General features: G+C 47.1%; 1 protein-coding gene across 3 annotated transcripts in view; it reads right to left on the bottom strand.

The window, feature by feature from the left end:
• The window catches only part of LOC142491243 (ecto-ADP-ribosyltransferase 5-like), a 35,179-nt gene extending 11,754 nt beyond the window's left edge, over positions 1 to 23,425 (bottom strand). For 2 of the 3 annotated variants that reach the window (XM_075593517.1, XM_075593518.1), the window contains exons 1-3: positions 23,215 to 23,425; positions 19,772 to 20,477; positions 10,883 to 10,915 (exon numbers count right to left, since the gene is read on the bottom strand). In XM_075593517.1, the coding sequence (XP_075449632.1) occupies positions 10,883 to 10,915; positions 19,772 to 20,477; positions 23,215 to 23,301 (826 nt within the window). In that variant the 5' untranslated portion in view covers positions 23,302 to 23,425. Of the gene's footprint in view, positions 1 to 4,235; positions 4,277 to 10,882; positions 10,916 to 19,771; positions 20,478 to 23,214 lie in introns of those variants that run through there. The other variant, XM_075593519.1, reaches the window with a different exon arrangement.
• Between the last annotated feature and the right edge of the window lie 227 nt (positions 23,426 to 23,652).

The following is a 23,652-nucleotide window of genomic DNA, read 5'->3' on the forward strand; positions in this document are numbered from 1 at the left end:
TGCATGCCCTAGAAGATACAGCCAATAGTGCAGATGTATTCTGCACACGCGCGAAAAGATGAACGACGAGTGACTGGTATGAGCCTAAATACGCATATGCAGAGAGGGAAACTTCCTGCATAGCGTATGAAACATCTGCGCATGCGTAACGAGACATACCTCTTCACTAATCAGCATGTGTACAACCGATCGTGCAAATAGATTCAACGCATGCGCAGAGAGATGGAAAACATTCCACTCAACTTAACCTGAATGCGCATGTGCAGAGAGATAGACTCACTGCCGATCGCAGCATGCGACTTCGCATGCCGAAGGAAACTATCTCGTCACACACACACACACACACACACACACACACACACACACACACACACACACACACACACACACACACACACACACACACACACACTGCAGCTCCCCCACTATACACACAAACACACACTCTGCAACCCCCCCTATATACACAAACACACACTCTGCAGTCGCCCCTACACACTGTGCAGCCCCCTCCTCTACACCCACAAAACACACTGCAGCCCTGCTCCACCCTCTACACTCACAAAACACACACAACACACAGCAGCCCCCTCTACACCCACAAAACACACTCTACACTAACAAAACAGACTGCTGCCCCCTCTACATCCATAATACACACACCAGCAGCCTCCCTCTACACCCTCTGCAGCCCCCATGTAAACCCACATACTGCACACACACACACACACACACACACACACACACACACACACACACACACACACACACACACAAAACACTCTGCACCCCTCCTCCACCCACAAAACACACACTGCAGAGACACACAAATCAACAAAACAGACTCTGCCACCTCTACATCCACAAAACACACACCACACACACCCCCTCTTCACCCACTACAGCCCCCTGTACACCCACACACTGCAGACACACACCAACAAAACACTCTGCACCCCATCTCCACCCACAAAACACACACTGAAGCCACACACACTGCAGCTCCCCTTCTACAAGAACAAAACACACACAGCAGAAACACACCAACAAGACTCTGCTGCCCCCTCTACACCCACAAAACACACACCAACAGAAGACACACACTAATAAAACACTCTGCTGCCCCCCTTTACAGCCACAAAACACACACACACACACACACACGCACGCACGCACGCACGCACGCACACACACACACACACACACACACACACACACACACACACCTTTCCCCTCACTCTCCTGAGCAGAGCTCTCTGCAGACAGGGTGGGGAGGAGTCAGTGCCTTGCTGGCTGATCTGTCCAATCACCTCCCCTGTCTAAGTGCAATTTTCACTCTTTGTGAATGAAACCTGAAAGCTGATTGGCTGAAAAACTTGGCAAGCTGCCAAAAATTCCGGGCCATGACTGATTAGATAATGCCCGGAATTTTAACCAATCAGAGAGCAGGGATTTCAATAATGCCCGGAATTTACCAGCTTTAGCCTATAATACAAATTAGAAAGATATAGAAGATGAAGAAAGAAAACATCCAGAGATTATAACTCCAAAATTAACTCTGTCAGACACTTTAAATGTGACTCTTTCATGGGGGACACAGCTCTGACCAGCTTGAAAATTGTAACTCAAAACTAGAACAGCTCCATAACGGAGGCTGATGACATCACTACACGCTCTATGCACGTTTCCCTCCAGCTACGGAGCTTCATCAGGGTCATTTTAGCAAAATCAGAAAAGCGGAGCTATTTAAAGGCACATGTTGCCATGATGATGCAATCAACAACCTCATTAGCGCATGCACAAACAAATACATCTAATGTCACTGTAATACTGTCAGTGCGCATGCTCATTCCGGAATCCACCGATCACAGTGTAGATATAAATACATTTGGGGAGATTCAATCCTCTTATAACAAGCAATGTGGTCGTGCATGCCCTAGAAGATACAGCCAATAGTGCAGATGTATTCCGCACACGCGCGAAAAGATGAACGACGAGTGACTGGTATGAGCCTAGATGCATATATGCAGAGAGGGAAACTTCCTGCATAGAGTATGAAACATCTGCGCATGCGTAACGAGACATACCTCTTCACTAATCAGCATGTGTACAGCCGATCGTGCAAATACAATCAACGCATGCGCAGAGAGATAGAAAACATTCCACTCAACTTAACCTGAATGCGCATGTGCAGAGAGATAGACTCACTGCCGATCGCAGCATGCGACTTCGCATGCCGAAGGAAACTATCTCCTCACTATAATTCCTACGTGGGTACATCTGTTCAGTGAAGATGAATAGTCTGGTCCCTTGTTACATTAGGAAAAACGCATATCATTTAGTAGTCATAGTCGCAGTAGGGAACGTTTACATTCTCCTGGACCAAACAGAGATCCGGGACCACCTCAGACGACTCCCGGCCTAGACAAAGTGTGGATAAGGGGGCGAGAGTTTGACTCCACCTTCCAGTGGAGTACCATATTACTGATGGGAGGTCGGGAAATATGCCGGAAAGATGCCCCTTAGACTTTACAAGCCCTCAGAGGCCTCGCCAGAGGGCTACCCCCTCATATACTCTGATTTACCAGAAATCCAAGAAATGTTCACCTCAGTACTCTCCTCAGCGGTCCCTTCCCAAGCCGAAATGTCACCCTTTTCCCATCTCACCAGGGGGTGGCCGACTACTGCTCCGGTTTCAAGTACTCCCAACAGGGTAGACGCAACACTACCACGAGTAACCTTCATCCCGGGTGCCCTACAAGAGGCAACCAGCTGGTCCAGGAGTCCCCCACCTATAGCTACCTCAGGCCCTAGTCCAAGGCCTACCAGTGAAATTCGCTTATCAAGTGGCGGCTCTGCCCTGGGAGTGACACTACTGCAATTAGTGGAGGCCATAACTATGTCATCACAGTCGCAAAATTACAGAAAGCTCAAGGCCTTCTCTAGGATAGTGCCCACGCCTCTAGAAGAAGAAAGGTTTGAGACCTGGAGGGAACATGCCCTTCACGTGACAGATGAGTGGTCGTGCTCTGAAGCCATTAAGAGACAGAGGCTGGTCGAATGACTCCGGCCCCCTGCCGCCCAACTGGTACAGATGCACTGGGACACCTGCTACCACAGTGGTCAGAAGGGTCACATGTCAAGGGCCTGCCCAGAAAAAAAAACTCCCCCACTCAGACTGTCCATTCTTACATAATGATTTGCAGGGTCCAGACGGACGAGACACCTTACGAATCAGCCGAATCAGCCGTACCTGATGACACCTCTTCCGAGCCAAGCCCCAACGATGGAACCCCACCATTGGACGCTTAAAGTCGGGTGGGACCTGCTGCCATCATACGCATTGTTGTGGACGTGTTTATTCATCAGTGTTGTTGGACCCTGGGTCACAAGTGACCATTGTGTACAGGGAGATCTACAATCAACATCTTCAACACTGTCCTTTACAGTCGGCAGAGGCCATGAAACTACGAGGGCTCAGTAATAAAGGTTACCCCGTCAACGGGGTAGTGAAGGTTTGGTTGGAGATCTGGCAACTGAACACTGGCAAATCGCACCCTATGGATATGGAGGCGCTGGTATGCTCCGAACCCAGAGAGCATCCCAGTTCCCCCGATCATACTGGGAACCAACACCAACATAGTGTGGGCCGTAATACGGGCCTACCTGCAAGATGCCGGCGAACTGACTCTGAATTGCCTAACCATCGATCCCATTCTGTTGGAGGATTGTTGCAAGGTATCTGCCCTAGACCGTCATGGAGATCTCTTCAACTTGCAACCAGGAGTAACAGAGATTCCACCAGGGAGAGTGAAGCCCATGGTCGCTGTGACGGTGAAGGGGTTAACCAGGCTCACTAATAAAGGTTAAGATCACATGATTACCCCTGATCCATGTGTTGAGGTCCTAGAGTGTCAGCTCTTGGAAGTAGATGTTGGAAATGCATTGCTGTGACTGTTTGCAAATTATGCAACATTAAAGATTTTTCAATGTTTTGCCTTTCCTGGGGTGCTGGCACCAGGAGATCTCTAGGCTGAAAGTTTCACGGTGGGTTTGCCAGAGAAAGTCTTTACAGAATGTGAATATGTATCGGGTTTTCGGAGTTATGGGATACCCAAAAGTTGGATCCGGGAATCGAGTGAGATTCTCGGATGCAGCAAAGCACATTACTCCGGGCAGACTCTGACCCCAAAAACGTTCTTGCGGCTCAGCGCCAGGATCCCTGCTGCAGCATCATCCAGGCAAGGTAAATGGGCATGAAAGAGTTAGTGTATACCTGCAACGATACAGGGGATCCCTGGTATAAAGGCGGGTCCTTGTATAAAGAGGGGTGCCCAGGTACATGCCCAAGTACCCTGAATCTAGCATAGGGGTTCAGGGGATGCTCCAGCTATATGATATGCTGAGAGTGATTGCTTATATGTAAAAAGTTTAAAAGTTATTTCTAGAGTGTGGAAAGAATGAGGCTAGTGATAGTAGGCTGTATATACCCTCACTCGATCTATGACAACAGAACAGGGACTCACTCATTTTTATCACACAAGATACAGGACACAGTATATTTTATTAAAGAGTTATGATTAATAGGTTTATATGCTGATAACCTGTGAATGAACTGTGGGATTTCCAAGTCAGGGATTCCGAGGGACCTGGTGGCTACCAAGCTTGGTGCCTATGGGTCTGTGCGGAGTCCAGCCTTGAAAGCCTCAGTGATTCCAAGGTGTTAAAACAGATGGGATTGATTGAGCCTATATTATAAAATCTTGCGGGGTCTTATCACATAGCGGGAAACTCGAAGATTGCGAGCTCCAAAAACAAACAGTAACTTACACACGTTTCACAAAGCACGGAAAACACAGGTTCTCTGTACCCCTTAGCTTTGCGCCCTCAGGCGAAGATGGACAAGTGATTGGGCCACTGGTCGTGGGACCGAACCAAGATTGTTGCCCGGTGTGAAAGCTATGGGCTACCGACAGACGTTCGGTCAAAGACTTTACTGGAGGAGGACTTGGAAGCTCAAGAAGCCCATATGGCTTCACCAGAGGAGGAGTTGCTTTCAGCTGCAATTGCGGTGATAACACTTCAGCCCACGGTGCAGGAGGTTAATCCAGCCCCGGTGGCAGAGCAAGGACATAGGAAGGGAGCGGGTGCCAGGAGGGACATTATTGGGGCACCGGTTCGGGTGGACTTGCCATCCCCAGAATCGCCGCACTCCTTACCTCATGGAGAGAGGGGGTGACCCTGGACAAAAAGGTCCTGCTGTTTACAGCAATACAAGGAACATCAGCCCACACTCCCACCTGGTTAATGGGGATCAAGGACCCCCCCAAGTGGACTATCACAGCTTCAGGAAGTTTGTGGATGGCACTGACAAGATTGATGGGTTTCTCAGGAATTTTGAAGCCCAATGTCACAGATACAAGGTACCAGAGCGGGACTGGGGTTTGCGGCTTGACCTGTTATTGTCTGATGCGGCCAAGGAGACTCTCCAGGCCATCATACACAAGGACGGTAATGACTATGGACATGTGAAGGCCCTCCTTCTCACCCAGTATGCCCTCACCTCAGAAGTGTACCGGGGCATATTCCGGTCCGAGGTGAAACGGCCCCGTGCTACGCCGGTGCTGCCCGCAGACCAGACTCGTCCCTTATACCGAGGTGGGGACGTATATATGCACGCACCCGCAGCAGAAGGAGCGTGTCCGGAGTGTGGTGTTTTGGCGTTGCCAGGCCAGGTGTGAATAGGTGTAGCAATACTTGCCGGTATCGGTACAGAAGATACAAAGTCGTTGCCGTTAGCCAAGGTCAGGGAGAGAGAGATCCTGGAGGTCGAGGTCCAAGCAGTAGTCGAGGGATGAGAGGAGCTGCAAGGTCAAGTGGGAGCCGGGGTCCAGAGCCAGAGAGGAACGTCTGCCAAGCCGGGTCGCAACCTGAATAATGAAGAGCAAAGGGAGAGCCAGAATAGACGTCCGTAAGCAGAGACTATGTCGAGCGATGTGGGAATGGCAAGACAGGCATTATATAGTGCGGCTGGCGAATAGGAAGAGGAGGCAGACCTGGAGGAGTGTATGAAGCTGTCCTAGATAGGCTGCCTAGAGAAGCACGCAGGTGAGCAGTCTTAAGCATTATTGTAGGCTGTGTGTGTTTGGGGGCGGGGCCTCACTGCAGGAGCAGTGAATACATTAACTAGATCCGGCGCGCGCGCCCATGAGCAGCAGCAGCAGCCGCCATAGCCCCAGCCGCCTGCGGAACAGCAGCCGCTCGCCGGGGACGAGGAGGGAGTCCCCCAACCATGGGGACCGGACGGGAACGGCGAGGGGGACACCCTGCAGCAGCGGGCGCAACATGAGGTGAGGAGAGGTCACGCTGCGGCTGTCGTGACCCCCGAATCCTCACACCCCGAGAGTCTTACATGCTGTTTGACTCCCACATGGCTTTGCACGGGGAACAGTGGGTGGAGGGGTATGATGCTACTAAGTACCCCTTGCATCTGGACTTAATTGTCACGGGAGACTAGGTTTTATCAACACCTTTTATACCAGGATTATTGAATGAGCAAAGCAAGGAGGTAAAATAAATTGTAATTTATTTCAGGAAAATACATACACACAATGTAACACAATTTACAGGGTTAACACACTTACTGGGAACGGGGCTAACGAATAAATCTATGCTTTATATAAAATTCACAAAAATTACCTCTGTAGGAGCCCTTTCCAATGACTGGGAGGTACTCACGAAAGTCCTGGAACTGATTTCGGTATGTAATGCCAGAACGTGACCGCTACGTTCTTCAGAAGTGGGACTTAGAAGAATTTTTTAGTCAAAATCCTTGAAGGGCTCACGTCTATTCAGTACAGAGCATCTTCGAATTTGCCGCTGTTGGTTTGGCGCTTGGAATCTGCGCTCCTGATTGGCTGCAAGGCTCCTTATTGGTTTCAGTGTCCCATCTACAGCCTATCAGAGTGTTGGAATTCTCCTGCCAGCCAATCACCGATTTGCCGGCATTGTAAAGCCGGGAGGGCACCTTTTCTCAGGTTGCAAAGGGGCATGCACCAACCTGGCACCTCTGCCTCTTTGTATACTGAGCCTATCCACTGTCCAGGCTCCACAGAGTCTGGGCTCTGGCACATGGGGGCCGGATAGCCCTGTGTTAGCCCAGGATGAGGGTACAAGCAGAACTGCAGCACCCTCCTGTGCTAACACCTTGGCGTGCCTGAGGCTTTCAAGTCCGGTTCCGCATAGACCCAGAGGCACCAAGCTTGGTAGCCATCTGGTCCCTCGGAATCCAGGACTTGGAAATCCCACAGTTCATGGACAGGACATCAGTGCATATACAGATTAAATATTACTCTTAATAAAAAATGTACTGTGTCCTGTATCTTGTATGATGAAAGGTGTAAGTCCCTGTTCTGGTGTCAGGGGTGGAGTGAGGGGATAAACTGCCTACACTCACTAGCCTCATTCTTGCCACACTCTACAAATGACTTTTAAACTTTTACACACAGAAACCACTCTCAGCTTTATCACACAGCTGGAGCATCCCCTGAACCCCTATACTAGGTTCAGGGTCTCTGGGCATGTACTTGTGCATCACCCCTTACACTAGGGACCCTCCTGTATGTTGCAAGTATACTTTAACCCCTTCATGCCCCGTTTAACTTGTCTGGATGATGCTGCCGCAGGAATCCTGGCGGTGAGCCGCAATAACGTTTTTCAGGGTCTGAGTTTGCCCGGGAGCAATGGGCTTTGATATATACGAGAATTTTTATTCATTTATTTCGATTCCTGGATACATTTTTTGGGGTATCCTGTAACTTTGGAACCCCGATACATAGACACATTCTGTAAAGACTTTCTCCGACAAACCCACCCTGAAATTTACAGCCTAGAACTATCCCAGTCCCAGCACCCCAGGAAAGGCAAAACTCAGAAAAATCTTTAATGTCACATAATTTGCACACTGTTACTGTAATGCATTTCTGACATCTAGGTCCAAGAGCTGACACTCTAGGACCTCAACACACGGAACAGGGGGTAACCAAGTGGGCATAACATTTCTTAGTGAGCCTGGTTAACCCCTTCACCATCACAGTCTGTTCCAAACCCTGGACTAAACAGATAAAGCAAACCCTTGATTATTACAGTCATGTGAAAAAGAAAGTACACCCTCTTTGAATTCCACGGTTTTACATATCAGGACATAATAACAATCATCTGTTCCTTAGCAGGTCTAAAAATTAGGTAAATACAACCTCAGGTGAACAACAACACATGATATATTACACCGTGTCATGCTTTATTTAACAAAAATAAAGCCAAAATGGAAAAGCTATGTGTGAAAAACTAAGTACACCCTTACTGCTTCCATAGGAATTAAGATGCTAAGTAGCAGACAGGAGCTGCTAATCAAATGCCCTTGATTAATTGATCATCAGCAAATGTGACCACCTCTATAAAAGCCAAAGTTTTAGCAGTTTGCTGGTCTGGAGCATTCAGGTGTGTGTTAACACAATGCCAAGGAGGAAAGACATCAGCAATGATCTTAGAGAAGCAATTGTTACTGCCCATCAATCTGGGAAGGGTTATAAGGCCATTTCCAAACAATTTAATGTCCATCATTCTACAGTGAGAAAGATTTTTCAAAAGTGGAAAACATTCAAAACAGTCACAAATCTTCCCAGGAGTGGACGTCCCAGCAAATTCACCCCAAGGTCAGACCGTGCAATGCTCAGAGAAATTGCAAAAAACCTAAGAGTTACATCTCAGACTCTGCAGGCCTCAGTTAGCATGTTAAATGTTAAAGTTCATGACAGTAAAATTAGAAAAAGACTGAAAAAGTATGGTTTGTTTGGAAGGGTTGCCAGGAGAAAGCCTCTTCTCTGTAAAAAGAACATGGCAGCACAGCTTAGGTTTGCAAAGTTGCATCTGAACAAACCACAAGACTTCTGGAGCAATGTCCTTCGGACAGACGAGACCAAAGTGGAGATGTTTGGCCATAATGCACAGCACCACGTTTGGCAAAAACCAAACACAGCATATCAGCACAAACACCTCATACCAACTGTCAAGCACGGTGGTGGAGGGGTGATGATTTGGGCTTGTTTTGCAGCCACAGGACCTGGGAACCTTGCAGTCATTGAGTTGACCATGAACTCCTCTGTATATCAAAGTATTCTAGAGTCAAATGTGAGGCCATCTATCTGACACCAAAAGCTTGGCCGAAATTGGGTCATGCAACAGGACAATGATCCCAAGCACACTAGCAAATCTACAACAGAATGGCTGAAAAAGAAAAGAATCACGGTGTTGCAATGGCCCAGTCAAAGTCCAGACCTCAACCTGATTGAAATGCTGTGGTGGGACCTTAAGAGAGCTGTGCATAAACAAATGCCCACAAACCTCAATGAACTGAAGCAACGTTGTAAAGAAGAGTGGGACAAAATTCCTCCACAACGATGTGAGAGACTGATAAAGTCATACAGAAAATGATTACTTCAAGTTATTGCTGCTAAAGGTGGTTCTACAAGCTATTGAATCATAAGGTGTGCTTAGTTTTTCACACATGGCTTCTCCATTTTGGCTTTATTTTTGTTAAATAAATCATGACACGGTGTAATATGTCATGTGTTGTTGTTCATCTGAGGTTGTATTTACCTAATTTTAAGACCTGCTAAGGAACAGATGATTGTTATTATGTCCTGATATGTAAAACCATGTAATTCAAAGAGGGTGTACTTTCTTTTTCACATGACTGTATGTGCAGAGACTGTATACGTTCATGTGGGGTGTATTTACAAGAGCATGTTTGAAGCTGGGAACCAGAAGAGTTGGCCAGCTGTTGTTAGAAAGCACTGAAGAAAAGTTGAGTTATTTTCCCTAACGGGAATAGGTATTTTATTTTATGATTTGGTTTGACTTAAAGGGACGGTGGGCCTGTTGATGTATGATTTAATCCCTGTAAATAAACCCCAAATAGAGAAATACAGTGTTTCCAGCCTTGAATTGGGACTAAAAGAGACTGCAACATGGTGTGGGCATCACAAAACCTACACACACACGTTTAATTTTTTTATTGAGATATTGTAATTGTATTCATTAAATTAGTACATGAATGGCTTTGCTGACAACAGGACTTGCAAAATATTGTAAAGTGATTTATTTCTGGGACCTATAATAGCAAATGCTGAACAGGGCACAACAATTAAGGGGATCATTCTATATATTACAGTGTCCGCTTCTGAGTACAGTATATAGAATTGGGATGGCCAAACTCAGCCCTCAAGAGTCACCAACAGGCAAGGTGCTAAGGAGATCCCTGCTTCAGCACAGGTAGCTAAATCAAAATTACTGAGCCACAAATTGAGACACCTTTGTTGAAGCAGGAACTGATTGAGACACCTGTGCTGAAGCGGGGATATGTTTAAAACCTTGACTGTTGCTGGCTCTTGAGAACTGAGTGAGCTCCCGTGACATAGAATGACCCCCTAAAAAGCACCTCCTTGGACTATGTGAAGTGTATTGAAGTTCGAAAAAGGAACATAGGCTGCATCCCCACTGGCGCTGACCGCGCTCATGCTTGCGGGCGGTGACGTCACCAACGCTCTAAGCATGAGCGCCGGGTGTCCTGCCTGTTTCGCAAGCGCGGCCGGGGGTGGCATTGGGGGCATGTTGAGTGCGCTTGAAAGTCAATTTGTTTTGTTTACTCAAGCGCCAAGCTTGAGTGAGCGTGCATGCCTGCACACTAGTGCGTGCACCGCGTGAGCAGGGACTTATACATATATAGTACAGGAAGTAAAAGCAGCAAGCGCCGCATGCTCAGCTCGGCCGGCGCCAGCGGGGACGCAGCCTAAGCAGAGCGCAAAAACGCAGGAATTCTCACCTGAATTGTGCGCACAGACCTCCCTTTTCCTACCTAGAAATATAACAGAAACATATTTACAACATATTACACAGTAACTATCGGGACAAAGCGACAGAAGCCGTGTTCCTCACAGTAACTATCGGGACAAAGCGACAGAAGCCGTGTTCCTCACAGTAACTATAGGGACAAAGCGACAGAAGCCGTGTTCCTCACAGTAACTATAGGGACAAAGCGACAGAAGCCGTGTTCCTCACAGTAACTATAGGGACAAAGCGACAGAAGCCGTGTTCCTCACAGTAACTATAGGGACAAAGCGACAGAAGCCGTGTTCCTCACAGTAACTATAGGGACAAAGCGACAGAAGCCGTGTTCCTCACAGTAACTATAGGGACAAAGCGACAGAAGCCGTGTTCCTCACAGTAACTATAGGGACAAAGCGACAGAAGCCGTGTTCCTCACAGTAACTATAGGGACAAAGCGACAGAAGCCGTGTTCCTCACAGTAACTATCGGGACAAAGCGACAGAAGCCGTGTTCCTCACAGTAACTATAGGGACAAAGCGACAGAAGCCGTGTTCCTCACAGTAACTATAGGGACAAAGCGACAGAAGCCGTGTTCCTCACAGTAACTATAGGGACAAAGCGACAGAAGCCGTGTTCCTCACAGTAACTATAGGGACAAAGCGACAGAAGCCGTGTTCCTCACAGTAACTATAGGGACAAAGCGACAGAAGCCGTGTTCCTCACAGTAACTATAGGGACAAAGCGACAGAAGCCGTGTTCCTCACAGTAACTATAGGGACAAAGCGACAGAAGCCGTGTTCCTCACAGTAACTATAGGGACAAAGCGACAGAAGCCGTGTTCCTCACAGTAACTATAGGGACAAAGCGACAGAAGCCGTGTTCCTCACAGTAACTATAGGGACAAAGCGACAGAAGCCGTGTTCCTCACAGTAACTATAGGGACAAAGCGACAGAAGCCGTGTTCCTCACAGTAACTATAGGGACAAAGCGACAGAAGCCGTGTTCCTCACAGTAACTATAGGGACAAAGCGACAGAAGCCGTGTTCCTCACAGTAACTATAGGGACAAAGCGACAGAAGCCGTGTTCCTCACAGTAACTGTAGGGACAAAGCGACAGAAGCCGTGTTCCTCACAGTAACTATAGGGACAAAGCGACAGAAGCCGTGTTCCTCACAGTAACTATAGGGACAAAGCGACAGAAGCCGTGTTCCTCACAGTAACTATCGGGACAAAGCGACAGAAGCCGTGTTCCTCACAGTAACTATAGGGACAAAGCGACAGAAGCCGTGTTCCTCACAGTAACTATCGGGACAAAGCGACAGAAGCCGTGTTCCTCACAGTAACTATAGGGACAAAGCGACAGAAGCCGTGTTCCTCACAGTAACTATAGGGACAAAGCGACAGAAGCCGTGTTCCTCACAGTAACTATAGGGACAAAGCGACAGAAGCCGTGTTCCTCACAGTAACTATAGGGACAAAGCGACAGAAGCCGTGTTCCTCACAGTAACTATAGGGACAAAGCGACAGAAGCCGTGTTCCTCACAGTAACTATAGGGACAAAGCGACAGAAGCCGTGTTCCTCACAGTAACTATAGGGACAAAGCGACAGAAGCCGTGTTCCTCACAGTAACTATAGGGACAAAGCGACAGAAGCCGTGTTCCTCACAGTAACTATAGGGACAAAGCGACAGAAGCCGTGTTCCTCACAGTAACTATAGGGACAAAGCGACAGAAGCCGTGTTCCTCACAGTAACTATAGGGACAAAGCGACAGAAGCCGTGTTCCTCACAGTAACTATAGGGACAAAGCGACAGAAGCCGTGTTCCTCACAGTAACTATAGGGACAAAGCGACAGAAGCCGTGTTCCTCACAGTAACTATAGGGACAAAGCGACAGAAGCCGTGTTCCTCACAGTAACTATAGGGACAAAGCGACAGAAGCCGTGTTCCTCACAGTAACTATCGGGACAAAGCGACAGAAGCCGTGTTCCTCACAGTAACTATAGGGACAAAGCGACAGAAGCCGTGTTCCTCACAGTAACTATCGGGACAAAGCGACAGAAGCCGTGTTCCTCACAGTAACTATAGGGACAAAGCGACAGAAGCCGTGTTCCTCACAGTAACTATAGGGACAAAGCGACAGAAGCCGTGTTCCTCACAGTAACTATAGGGACAAAGCGACAGAAGCCGTGTTCCTCACAGTAACTATAGGGACAAAGCGACAGAAGCCGTGTTCCTCACAGTAACTATAGGGACAAAGCGACAGAAGCCGTGTTCCTCACAGTAACTATAGGGACAAAGCGACAGAAGCCGTGTTCCTCACAGTAACTATAGGGACAAAGCGACAGAAGCCGTGTTCCTCACAGTAACTATAGGGACAAAGCGACAGAAGCCGTGTTCCTCACAGTAACTATAGGGACAAAGCGACAGAAGCCGTGTTCCTCACAGTAACTATAGGGACAAAGCGACAGAAGCCGTGTTCCTCACAGTAACTATAGGGACAAAGCGACAGAAGCCGTGTTCCTCACAGTAACTATAGGGACAAAGCGACAGAAGCCGTGTTCCTCACAGTAACTATAGGGACAAAGCGACAGAAGCCGTGTTCCTCACAGTAACTATAGGGACAAAGCGACAGAAGCCGTGTTCCTCACAGTAACTATAGGGACAAAGCGACAGAAGCCGTGTTCCTCACAGTAACTATAGGGACAAAGCGACAGAAGCCGTGTTCCTCACAGTAACTATAGGGACAAAGCGACAGAAGCCGTTTTCCTCACAGTAACTATAGGGACAAAGCGACAGAAGCCGTGTTCCTCACAGTAACTATAGGGACAAAGCGACAGAAGCCGTGTTCCTCACAGTAACTATAGGGACAAAGCGACAGAAGCCGTGTTCCTCACAGTAACTATAGGGACAAAGCGACTGAAGCCGTGTTCCTCACAGTAACTATAGGGACAAAGCGACAGAAGCCGTGTTCCTCACAGTAACTATAGGGACAAAGCGACAGAAGCCGTGTTCCTCACAGTAACTATAGGGACAAAGCGACAGAAGCCATGTTCCTCACAGTAACTATCGGGACAAAGCGACAGAAGCCGTGTTCCTCACAGTAACTATAGGGACAAAGCGACAGAAGCCGTGTTCCTCAAAGTAACTATAGGGACAAAGCGACAGAAGCCGTGTTCCTCAAAGTAACTATAGGGACAAAGCGACAGAAGCCGTGTTCCTCACAGTAACTATAGGGACAAAGCGACAGAAGCCGTGTTCCTCAAAGTAACTATAGGGACAAAGCGACAGAAGCCGTGTTCCTCAAAGTAACTATAGGGACAAAGCGACAGAAGCCGTGTTCCTCACAGTAACTATCGGGACAAAGCGACAGAAGCCGTGTTCCTCACAGTAACTATAGGGACAAAGCGACAGAAGCCGTGTTCCTCACAGTAACTATAGGGACAAAGCGACAGAAGCCGTGTTCCTCACAGTAACTATAGGGACAAAGCGACAGAAGCCGTGTTCCTCACAGTAACTATAGGGACAAAGCGACAGAAGCCGTGTTCCTCAAAGTAACTATAGGGACAAAGCGACAGAAGCCGTGTTCCTCAAAGTAACTATAGGGACAAAGCGACAGAACCGGTGTTCCTCACAGTAACTATAGGGACAAAGCGACAGAAGCCGTGTTCCTCACAGTAACTATAGGGACAAAGCGACAGAAGCCGTGTTCCTCACAGTAACTATAGGGACAAAGCGACAGAAGCCGTGTTCCTCACAGTATCTATAGGGACAAAGCGACAGAAGCCGTGTTCCTCACAGTAAGCACATATTGTGTAAGAATGGCTCTGTGTGCGCTGCACCTACACGTAACTAAAACAATGCAAGTCTGCACAGACATAACTGAATTAAACACTTAGGGAGTTATAAAGCAAAGTAAAAGCACACATGTGATCACTATTATTATTATACAAATTACTAATGTAACCGTCTGAAGAGTCAAACTGAAGTTGTGACACAAACATTATAATGATATTCAGGGCTGTGGTGCAAGTTTAGTTTAGGCCATAGGGGGGCGACAGCATAGAAATGTATTAAATTGGTGAAATATACAAATAAATATATCCGATCACAAACCAAAGAGGGTCAGATCACTTCAAGGGCAGTGCAGCTGCTCTTAGGCCGAGCTCACGGTGGCAGAGGCGCTATGTGTGCACGCTTGCGTCCGCGCGCCCTTCAAGGACTCTTATCTGATTTTCTAAGGTATATCCTCAAGTGCTGCATGCGTCGACGCAGCTATATTTTTACGCCACAACAGGAATTGAAATTGCGGGCTGCAGTTGTGTGACATCAGTGTCACATGAGCTGGTTCAGCCAATGAGAGTGAACCAGCTCTGTGACGCATCCGTGACTCATTTGATACGCACCGCACCCCCCCCCCCCGATCGCCGCGGACCATCTCTTGCATCTAACTCACGCATCGCTGGGGCTGCAGGAGTGTGTGCGGGGGTACGCACAGAAGCACACGCCCGCGCCGACACCACGAGCTCGGCCTTTTTGGGATGTTACAGCAGATCACTGGATTCCCCGCGTGTTCTTCCTCTCCTGCCTCACTTCCTTGTGTTCCTCCGGAGGTTCCTAGTGAAGCAGTGCTGACTGCGTAATGCGTAGAGATACTTTAGCCTATTATTGATTCTCAGGCTTGTAGCAGAGCAGCGCAGAGTCGAGCTCGGAGCAGTCAATAACATGACTCTGATTTTCGCGCGCAGCGCCAGAGGAACGGAAGGCAACCAGGCAGTTGGGCAGGGGTGGGCTCAGAGGGAATCCAATGATCCCCTGTAACATCCCAGCAGGAGCAGCTGCACTGTTCTGTAAGGGATTTGGGCCTGGATACATCAAGCTCCGATAAGGAAAAATGCATTGGTTTCCTCAACGTTGTAGCGCTAAAAATATTTTTTTTAGCTTTGTTGATAAAGATATCAGGATCAACATCAAAATGACTAAATACCGCAAATTTAGTCATATTGATGGTTTGTTTTCCTTATTTGGGTTGGACACCCCAACTGGCCCTGATTCCTGCATGTGAACTACGCTGGAAAGGAGGATATCATCTATACAGACTGCATCATTACTGCTGTGATGCTGCCTTTACCATTTATATTTGCTGCGACTTCACTTCTTCTCAAATTATGCACTTCTTTTTACCAGCCTCAGTATGTCTCTAACTCTATTCATATATCTCCATCTCTCCTTCCTTCACCACTTCTCAGTTCACATGAACTCCTTTCTTACCTGCGCCCTCTGACACCACACAGCTATATCCCCTGCACTAAAAAACACCCCTACAAATCATCCTCACACATTCTCTTTCTATCCATGCTTCTCCTCCTTGCTTCTGGGGATATCTCTCCCAATCCTGGTGCCTGCCTTATTTCTACATGCGCTCGTCCTCGCCTGCCAACTGCAACCTCTACTCCTTCTGGTGTTAACCCCTCCAACCTCATACCCATCCCCTACCACCCTCCCTCCTCTCTCCCTTTCTCCTGTGCCCTTTGGAATGCTCGCTCCCTCTCTAACAAGTTCCTCTCTGTACATGACTTCTTTCTCTCTCACTCCCTGCTTCTCTTTGCTATAACTGAGACCTGGCTCACTCAGTCTGACTCTGCTCTGGAAGCTACCCTCTCCTACGGTGGCCTTTCCTTCTCCCACACTCCGCGCCCTGATGGCAGGGGTGGAGGCGTGGGGCTCCTGCTCTCCTCTCTCTGCCGTTACCGAACCCTTCCTATTCCCCCCTCTCTTGCTTTTCCCTCCTTTGAGGCTCACACTGTCCAGATCTTCTCTCCTCTCCCGGTCCATGTGGCGGTCATCTATCGCCCACCTACCTCTACTCATTCCCCTTCTGCCTTTCTCTCTCACTTTGAATCCTGGCTCTCTTTCTTCCTCTCCTCAGACTCCCCTGTTCTTCTCCTTGGGGACTTCAATTGCCACATTGATGACCCCTCTCTCCCTTGGGCTTCCCGCTTTCTTTCTCTAACCTCTTCTTTTGGCCTTCAACAGTGGACTGCAGCCAGCACCCACAAGGATGGCCACTACTTAGACCTGGTTTTCACTAAAAACTTCTCTCTCTCTGATTTCTCCATTTCCCCTTTTCCTCTCTCTGACCATCACCTCATCTCATTCTCTCTATCTCGCTTCTCCACCTCCATCTACCCTTCGGTTCTGCAGAAACCTGCGCTCTATTCACTTACCTGACTTTGAGTCCACTTTAAGCTCCTCCCTCTCCTCTCTCAGCTCTGCTACAGACCCTGACAACCTGGTCAGGAACTACAACTCTGCCTTGTCCTCGTCTCTTGATCTACATGCCCCGCTTTCTCTCTGCCGCACTCGCCCTTCTAACCCTAGACCCTGGCTAAATTCCCACACGCGCATGCTGCGTTCCTCCACTCGTTCCTCTGAACACCTCTGGAGGAAGTCTCACACTCTCGCAGACTTCCTTCACTACAAATTTATGCTATCCTGTTTCAACTCTGCCCTCTCGCCAGCTAAACAAGCCTATTTTTCTGCACTAATCAACATGCACAAGTCTAACCCACGCCGACTGTTCTCTGTCTTTGATACTCTACTCAAACCACCCTCAGCTGCCTCTCCTTCCTCCATCTCCGCTCAGGACTTTGCTGACTATTTTAAGGAAAAGGTGGAATCCATACGGCAGAACATCCCCTCTGTTTCTTCCTCCCATCCTACACCTCTTCCTAACTCTCCTCCTGCCTTCCTGGACTCTTTTTCCACTGTCTCAGAGGAGGATGTGTCGCTGTTGATCGCCTCCTCTCCCTCTACCACTTGCCTTCTTGACCCCATTCCCTCCCATCTCCTAAAACCTCTAGCTCCTACTATAATCCCTATGCTCACACACATTTTTAACTCCTCCCTCTGCTCTGGAACCTTTCCATCCTCCTTCAAACATGCAACAGTCATACCATTACTCAAAAACAGCAAGCTTGACCCTACCTGTCTTTCTAACTATTGACCTGTCTCCCTCCTGCCTTTTGCCTCTAAACTCCTTGAACGTCTTGTATTCTCTCGCTTGCTCCATTTTCTCAACACCTATTCTCTCCTAGACCCTCTACAATCTGGCTTATACACTGCTCACTCCACAGAAACAGCCCTCACTAAAATAACTGATGACATCCATGCTGCCAAAGACAGAGGTCATTACACTCTGCTCATATTACTCGACCTCTCTGCAGCATTTGAAACAGTGGATCACCCTCTTCTCCTCCACATTCTCCATACTCTAGGTATTCGGAACAAAGCTCTATCCTGGATCTCATCCTACCTCTCCCATCGTACTTTCAGTGTCTCTTCTGCTAACACCTCCTCCTCCTCTATTGATCTCTTTGTGGGGGTACCCCAGGGCTCTGTCCTGGGACCTCTTCTCTTTTCTCTGTACACACTCTCTCTAGGTGACCTAATAACATCTTTTGGGTTTAATTATCACCTCTATGCCGATGACACACAAATATACTTTTCAACACCTGTCCTTACACCTGCCATACAAACCAAAGTTTCTGAATGTCTCTCTGCTATATCATCCTTGATGGCCCTCCGCCGCCTTAAACTCAACATGGCTAAAACAGAGCTCCTCATACTTCCTCCCAAACCTGGCCCTACTACCTCCTTCCACATTACTGTTGGAACTACAATCATTCACCCAGTAGCCCAAGCACGCTGCCTAGGGGTCACACTCGACTCCTCTCTCACATTCGCCCCTCACATTCAAAACATTTCTAAAAACCTGTCGCTTTTTCCTCCGCAATATAACAAAGATACGCCCTTTCCTCTGTTGCTCGACTGCTAAAACTCTGACTCAGGCCCTCATTCTCTCCCGTCTTGATTACTGTAACCTCCTGCTGTCCGGCCTTCCTGCCTCTCACCTGTCTCCCCTACAATCTATCCTAAACGCTGCTGCCAGAATCACTCTACTCTTTCCTAAATCTGTCTCAGCATCTCCCCTCATGAAATCCCTCTCCTGGCTTCCGATCAAATCCTGCATCTCACATTCCATTCTTCTCCTCACTTTTAAAGCTTTACACTCTTCTGCCCCTCCTTACATCTCATCCCTAATTTCTCGTTATGCACCATCCAGACTCTTGCGTTCTTCTCAAGGATGTCTTCTTTCTACCCCCTTTGTATCTAAAGCCCTCTCCCGCCTTAAACCTTTCTCACTGACTGCCCCACACCTCTGGAATGCCCTTCCACTCAGTACCCGACTAGCACCCTCTCTATCCACCTTTAAGACCCACCTTAAGACACACTTGCTTAAAGAAGCATATGAATAGCACTGTGGATATTCTGAACACGATACATAAAGATTGGGCCCCTGCAGACGCACTTACCAGAACTCCCTCCTACTGTCTCTGTACGTTCTACCTACCAATTAGACTGTAAGCTCCTCGGGGCAGGGACTCCTCTTCCGAAATGTTACTTTTATGTCTAAAGCACTTATTCCCATGCTCTGTTATTTATATTATCTGTTATTTATTTGATTACCACATGTATTACTACTGTGAAGCGCTATGTACATTAATGGCGCTATATAAATAAAGACATACAATACAATACAATACAATATATATATATATATATATATATATATATATATATATATATATATATATATATATATATATATATATATATATATTCCAAAAGGCACCAGATTTATTTTATACACCAACAACCTGACCAGTGTCCCTTTTTTACCCTTTAAACATTGGGGTAGTCAAATTATGAAAAAATAGTATCAATCCAAAAATACATTCCTATTTGTTTGTTACATTTCACGGAGTTACAAAGTGCATCGAATGAATTTCACCTCTACATGATTTCAAATGTAACTAACTTACCGCCCAGGTAGGCACAGTTGTAAAAGCTGCATCTTTTCTGCGTGGTCTCTAGGACAAACCTGTTCCCTTCCTCTGTATAGTTAGAGACGTGGAATACCTCGTCCACCGGAATCAAGACCTCCTTTTGGGATGTGAAGTAGGAAAAGCTTTGTATATCAGCTCCGAAGCACGTGGTGATACTGAAGAAGGAAGCATTACCGAACTTCTCTGCTTCCTTCCTGTCAATAGAGGACGAGGCAAACTGACCAACCCTGATATTCTGTTCTGAGCCAGTAGGAGGCTCAAACTGAACCTTGCTTGTCCCTCGGTAGGTGGTCCACGGTTTCCCATTGCAACTTGCTCTCAGCAGTGTCAAAGCTCTTGTAAGATAAAAATGTAAGGCGTTGTACTTAAACGTTTCCGGAGACACACCATACGCTCTAATACCTCGGTTTAGATTTTTATAAACAGTGCTAGTCATATTGGTATATGTAAATATTGCTATCCCATGCTCATCGGTAAAGCCTTCTGGAAGAGTTTTGAAAGAGGGTTTTGTTGCCTCCCACGTTTTGAAGGCACTCGCCCACGTGCTGTTCAATTCTGCGTTTTCGTTTCTTTCCTTCCTTAGCAAGTCAGGCAATACTGCCTCCATTTCCTCAACACATCCGTCGTACTGGTCATCAAGGGAATTGTCGTATATGTTTAATTGTACGCGCTGACAATCCACCTGCAAACAAATGTAACGTGGCTTTCTTTACATGAGATTCTCACAGGTCATGCACACGCATGCACACGCATGCAATACGCACATGTCTGGGGAGGAACTATACTTTGTTTTGTCCCGGTAATGTAGTCCTAATAACATTCGTGCATTTTACTTGTCTCGCCCCCATTCGATGTCAGTGGGGCATGCAATGCGCTGCCAGATCACCGGCAGCAAAAGGGTTCAAACTTATCAAGAAATTGGATTCTAAAGCAACAGAGCGGAGCGTGAGAAAAATCCCCGCTACATTTAACCAGCTGAAAAAATAAATAATTAAGAAAATTAATCCTATTTAATCACTATGCCTTTGCACAATTTTGTGATTCCCTAAATAATAATAATCAAAAAATAAATAGATGATACCGTTCTGTGGCTAACGAAATGCTTTTATTTGTGCGAGCTTTCGAGATACACTGATCTCTTCTTCCGGCGATGTTACAATGAATGAAGCAAGGATAACTTAAAAACAGTGTCTATCCACACACACTTTTAGTTGTGCTACAAACTCTCACATTTCCACACCCACCCCCACCATTTATATCCCTCTCACTCCACACACACCTTGTGTAGAGCACTGTTTATACTGTGGGCTCTCCATTCATTTTTATTCACACTGATACACAAACACACTCTTTCTTCACTTGCTTTCAGTTACCCTTTGACACCTCTAGCCATAAAACACATCCACACTGGGGGAAGGACAAGCACAGATAACATTCCAAGAGACACTGTTTTTAAGTTATCCTTGCTTCATTCATTGTAACATCGCCGGAAGAAGAGATCAGTGTATCTCGAAAGCTCGCACAAATAAAAGCATTTCGTTAGCCACAGAACGGTATCATCTATTTATTTTTTGATTATTGAAGCTCGGCTAACACGGTACTGATACCTCTACACCTAAATAATAACAAATAATAATAGTATTTTTCTTGAATAGTGCTGACAGTATACACAGCGCTGTACATAGATTTTTTTGGAGACATGGGCCCTTGCCCAATAGAGCCTACAATCTTATTTTTGGTGCCTGAGGCAGGCAGAGATAAGGTGACCTGCACAAGGTCACAAGGAGTCGATACCGGGAATAGAACCAGGTTTCCCTGATTCACACCCAGTGTCACTGTTTACAGAGTCAGTGTCTTTACTCAATGAGCCTTTACTCACTGAACCTTTACTCGCTGAGTCTCTACTCACTGAGCCACTCCTTTAGTTATCAGCCCTCCTAAAGAGACATACATTACTAACCCAGGTAATCATTGGAGATGGGAGATGGTACAGATGTGTCCTGCACCATTGGGCCAAATTATATGTAACATTACCATCCCATGCCATCCCATGCCATCCCATGCCATCCCATGCCATCCCATGCCATCCCATGCCATCCCATGCCATGCCATACCATACCATACCATGCCATACCATACCATACCATGCCATCCCATGCCATCCCATGCCATCCCATGCCATCCCATGCCATACCATGCCATACCATACCATACCATGCCATACCATACCACCCCATGCCATACCATGCCATACCATGCCATACCATACCATGCCATACCATACCATACCATGCCATACCATGCCATCCCATGCCATCCCATGCCATCCCATGCCATACCATGCCATACCATGCCATCCCATGCCATACCATGCCATACCATGCCATACCATGCCACGCCATACCATACCATGCCATACCATACCATGCCATACCATACCATACCATGCCATACCATGCCATCCCATGCCATCCCATGCCATACCATGCCATGCCATACCATGCCATCCCATGCCATACCATGCCATACCATGCCATACCATGCCATGCCATCCCATGCCATCCCATGCCATACCATGCCATCCCATGCCATCCCATGCCATACCATGCCATCCCATGCCATACCATGCCATACCATGCCATCCCATGCCATACCATGCCATCCCATGCCATACCATGCCATACCATGCCATACCATGCCATACCATGCCATCCCATGCCATCCCATGCCATACCATGCCATAGCATGCCATACCATGCCATACAATACCATGGCAAGGGAGAAGGAGTGGCTCAGTGAGTAAAGACACTGACTGACACTGAGATTGCTGCAGGGGAGCCTGGTTCAGTTCTCGGTGTCGGCTCCTTGTGACCTTGGGCAAGTCACTTTATCTCCCTGTGCCTCAGGCACCAAAAACATAGCTTGTAAGCTCCACGGGGCAGGGACCTGTGCCTGCAAAATGTCTCTGTAAAGTGCCATGTAAAACTAGCAGCTCTATGCAAGAACATGCTATTATTATTATTATATAATGCATCTTGCTATTTTTTTACTGTATGGGGCAATACTAAACATAGCACAAGAAATGACAAGATAATGCTGCAGCAGTACATGGGGCAGTCACTCTTCCCCTCTGTAACTCGCGTTAAAGCTCCTTTTATCTCTCAAATGAACATGTACACTATTATACTGTAGATACAATTATAGTGTACAAAACCTACAACAAATCTCTATTTCTCCAGGACCAACACAGCTGTCCGAACTTTCAACTACTTGAGTGAATAGAAATGAATAAAGCCCAACATTAAAACCATTAAAACCATTACCCCAATAGTCAATATGTGCGAAGCATAAGCAGAACAATTGAGTTGTTTAACTCATCATGCATGTGAACACGAATAGGGGAGGAAAATAAGAATTACCTGTTCAATTCCTATCAAAGCGAAGAGGCAGAAACAGGGGAACACGAGAGGCTGCATGGTTACAGTGTACCCCTGTAACCAGAACATATCGCTCCGACTCTCAGTTTAGTGAATAAGGAATAACCTGATTTTTATTGTCTTGCCTTGGAACACAATGTGGCGATTATTCCAGGAGACTGCGTGTTACACTATACACTCCCATAGACTGGCTTTATACGTGAGCTGCTAATAATAACTTGTGATCTGTTCCACTCTTGGCGAGGGAGCTATATTTAGAGCTAACATTGCACAGGTGCAGACTTACATTGGACACAGTGCATGGGGGCTGGAAATGGGTGCGTGGGAGTGGGGAGTGGGGTGTGGGGGGGGGCTGCAAAGCCTCTGGGATAATACATAATTTACATTACGGTAATGTATGTATATTACTGATTTTTTGTA

Source organism: Ascaphus truei, chromosome 3, assembly GCF_040206685.1.
Source record: "Ascaphus truei isolate aAscTru1 chromosome 3, aAscTru1.hap1, whole genome shotgun sequence".
NCBI classification, from domain to species: Eukaryota; Metazoa; Chordata; class Amphibia; order Anura; family Ascaphidae; genus Ascaphus; species Ascaphus truei.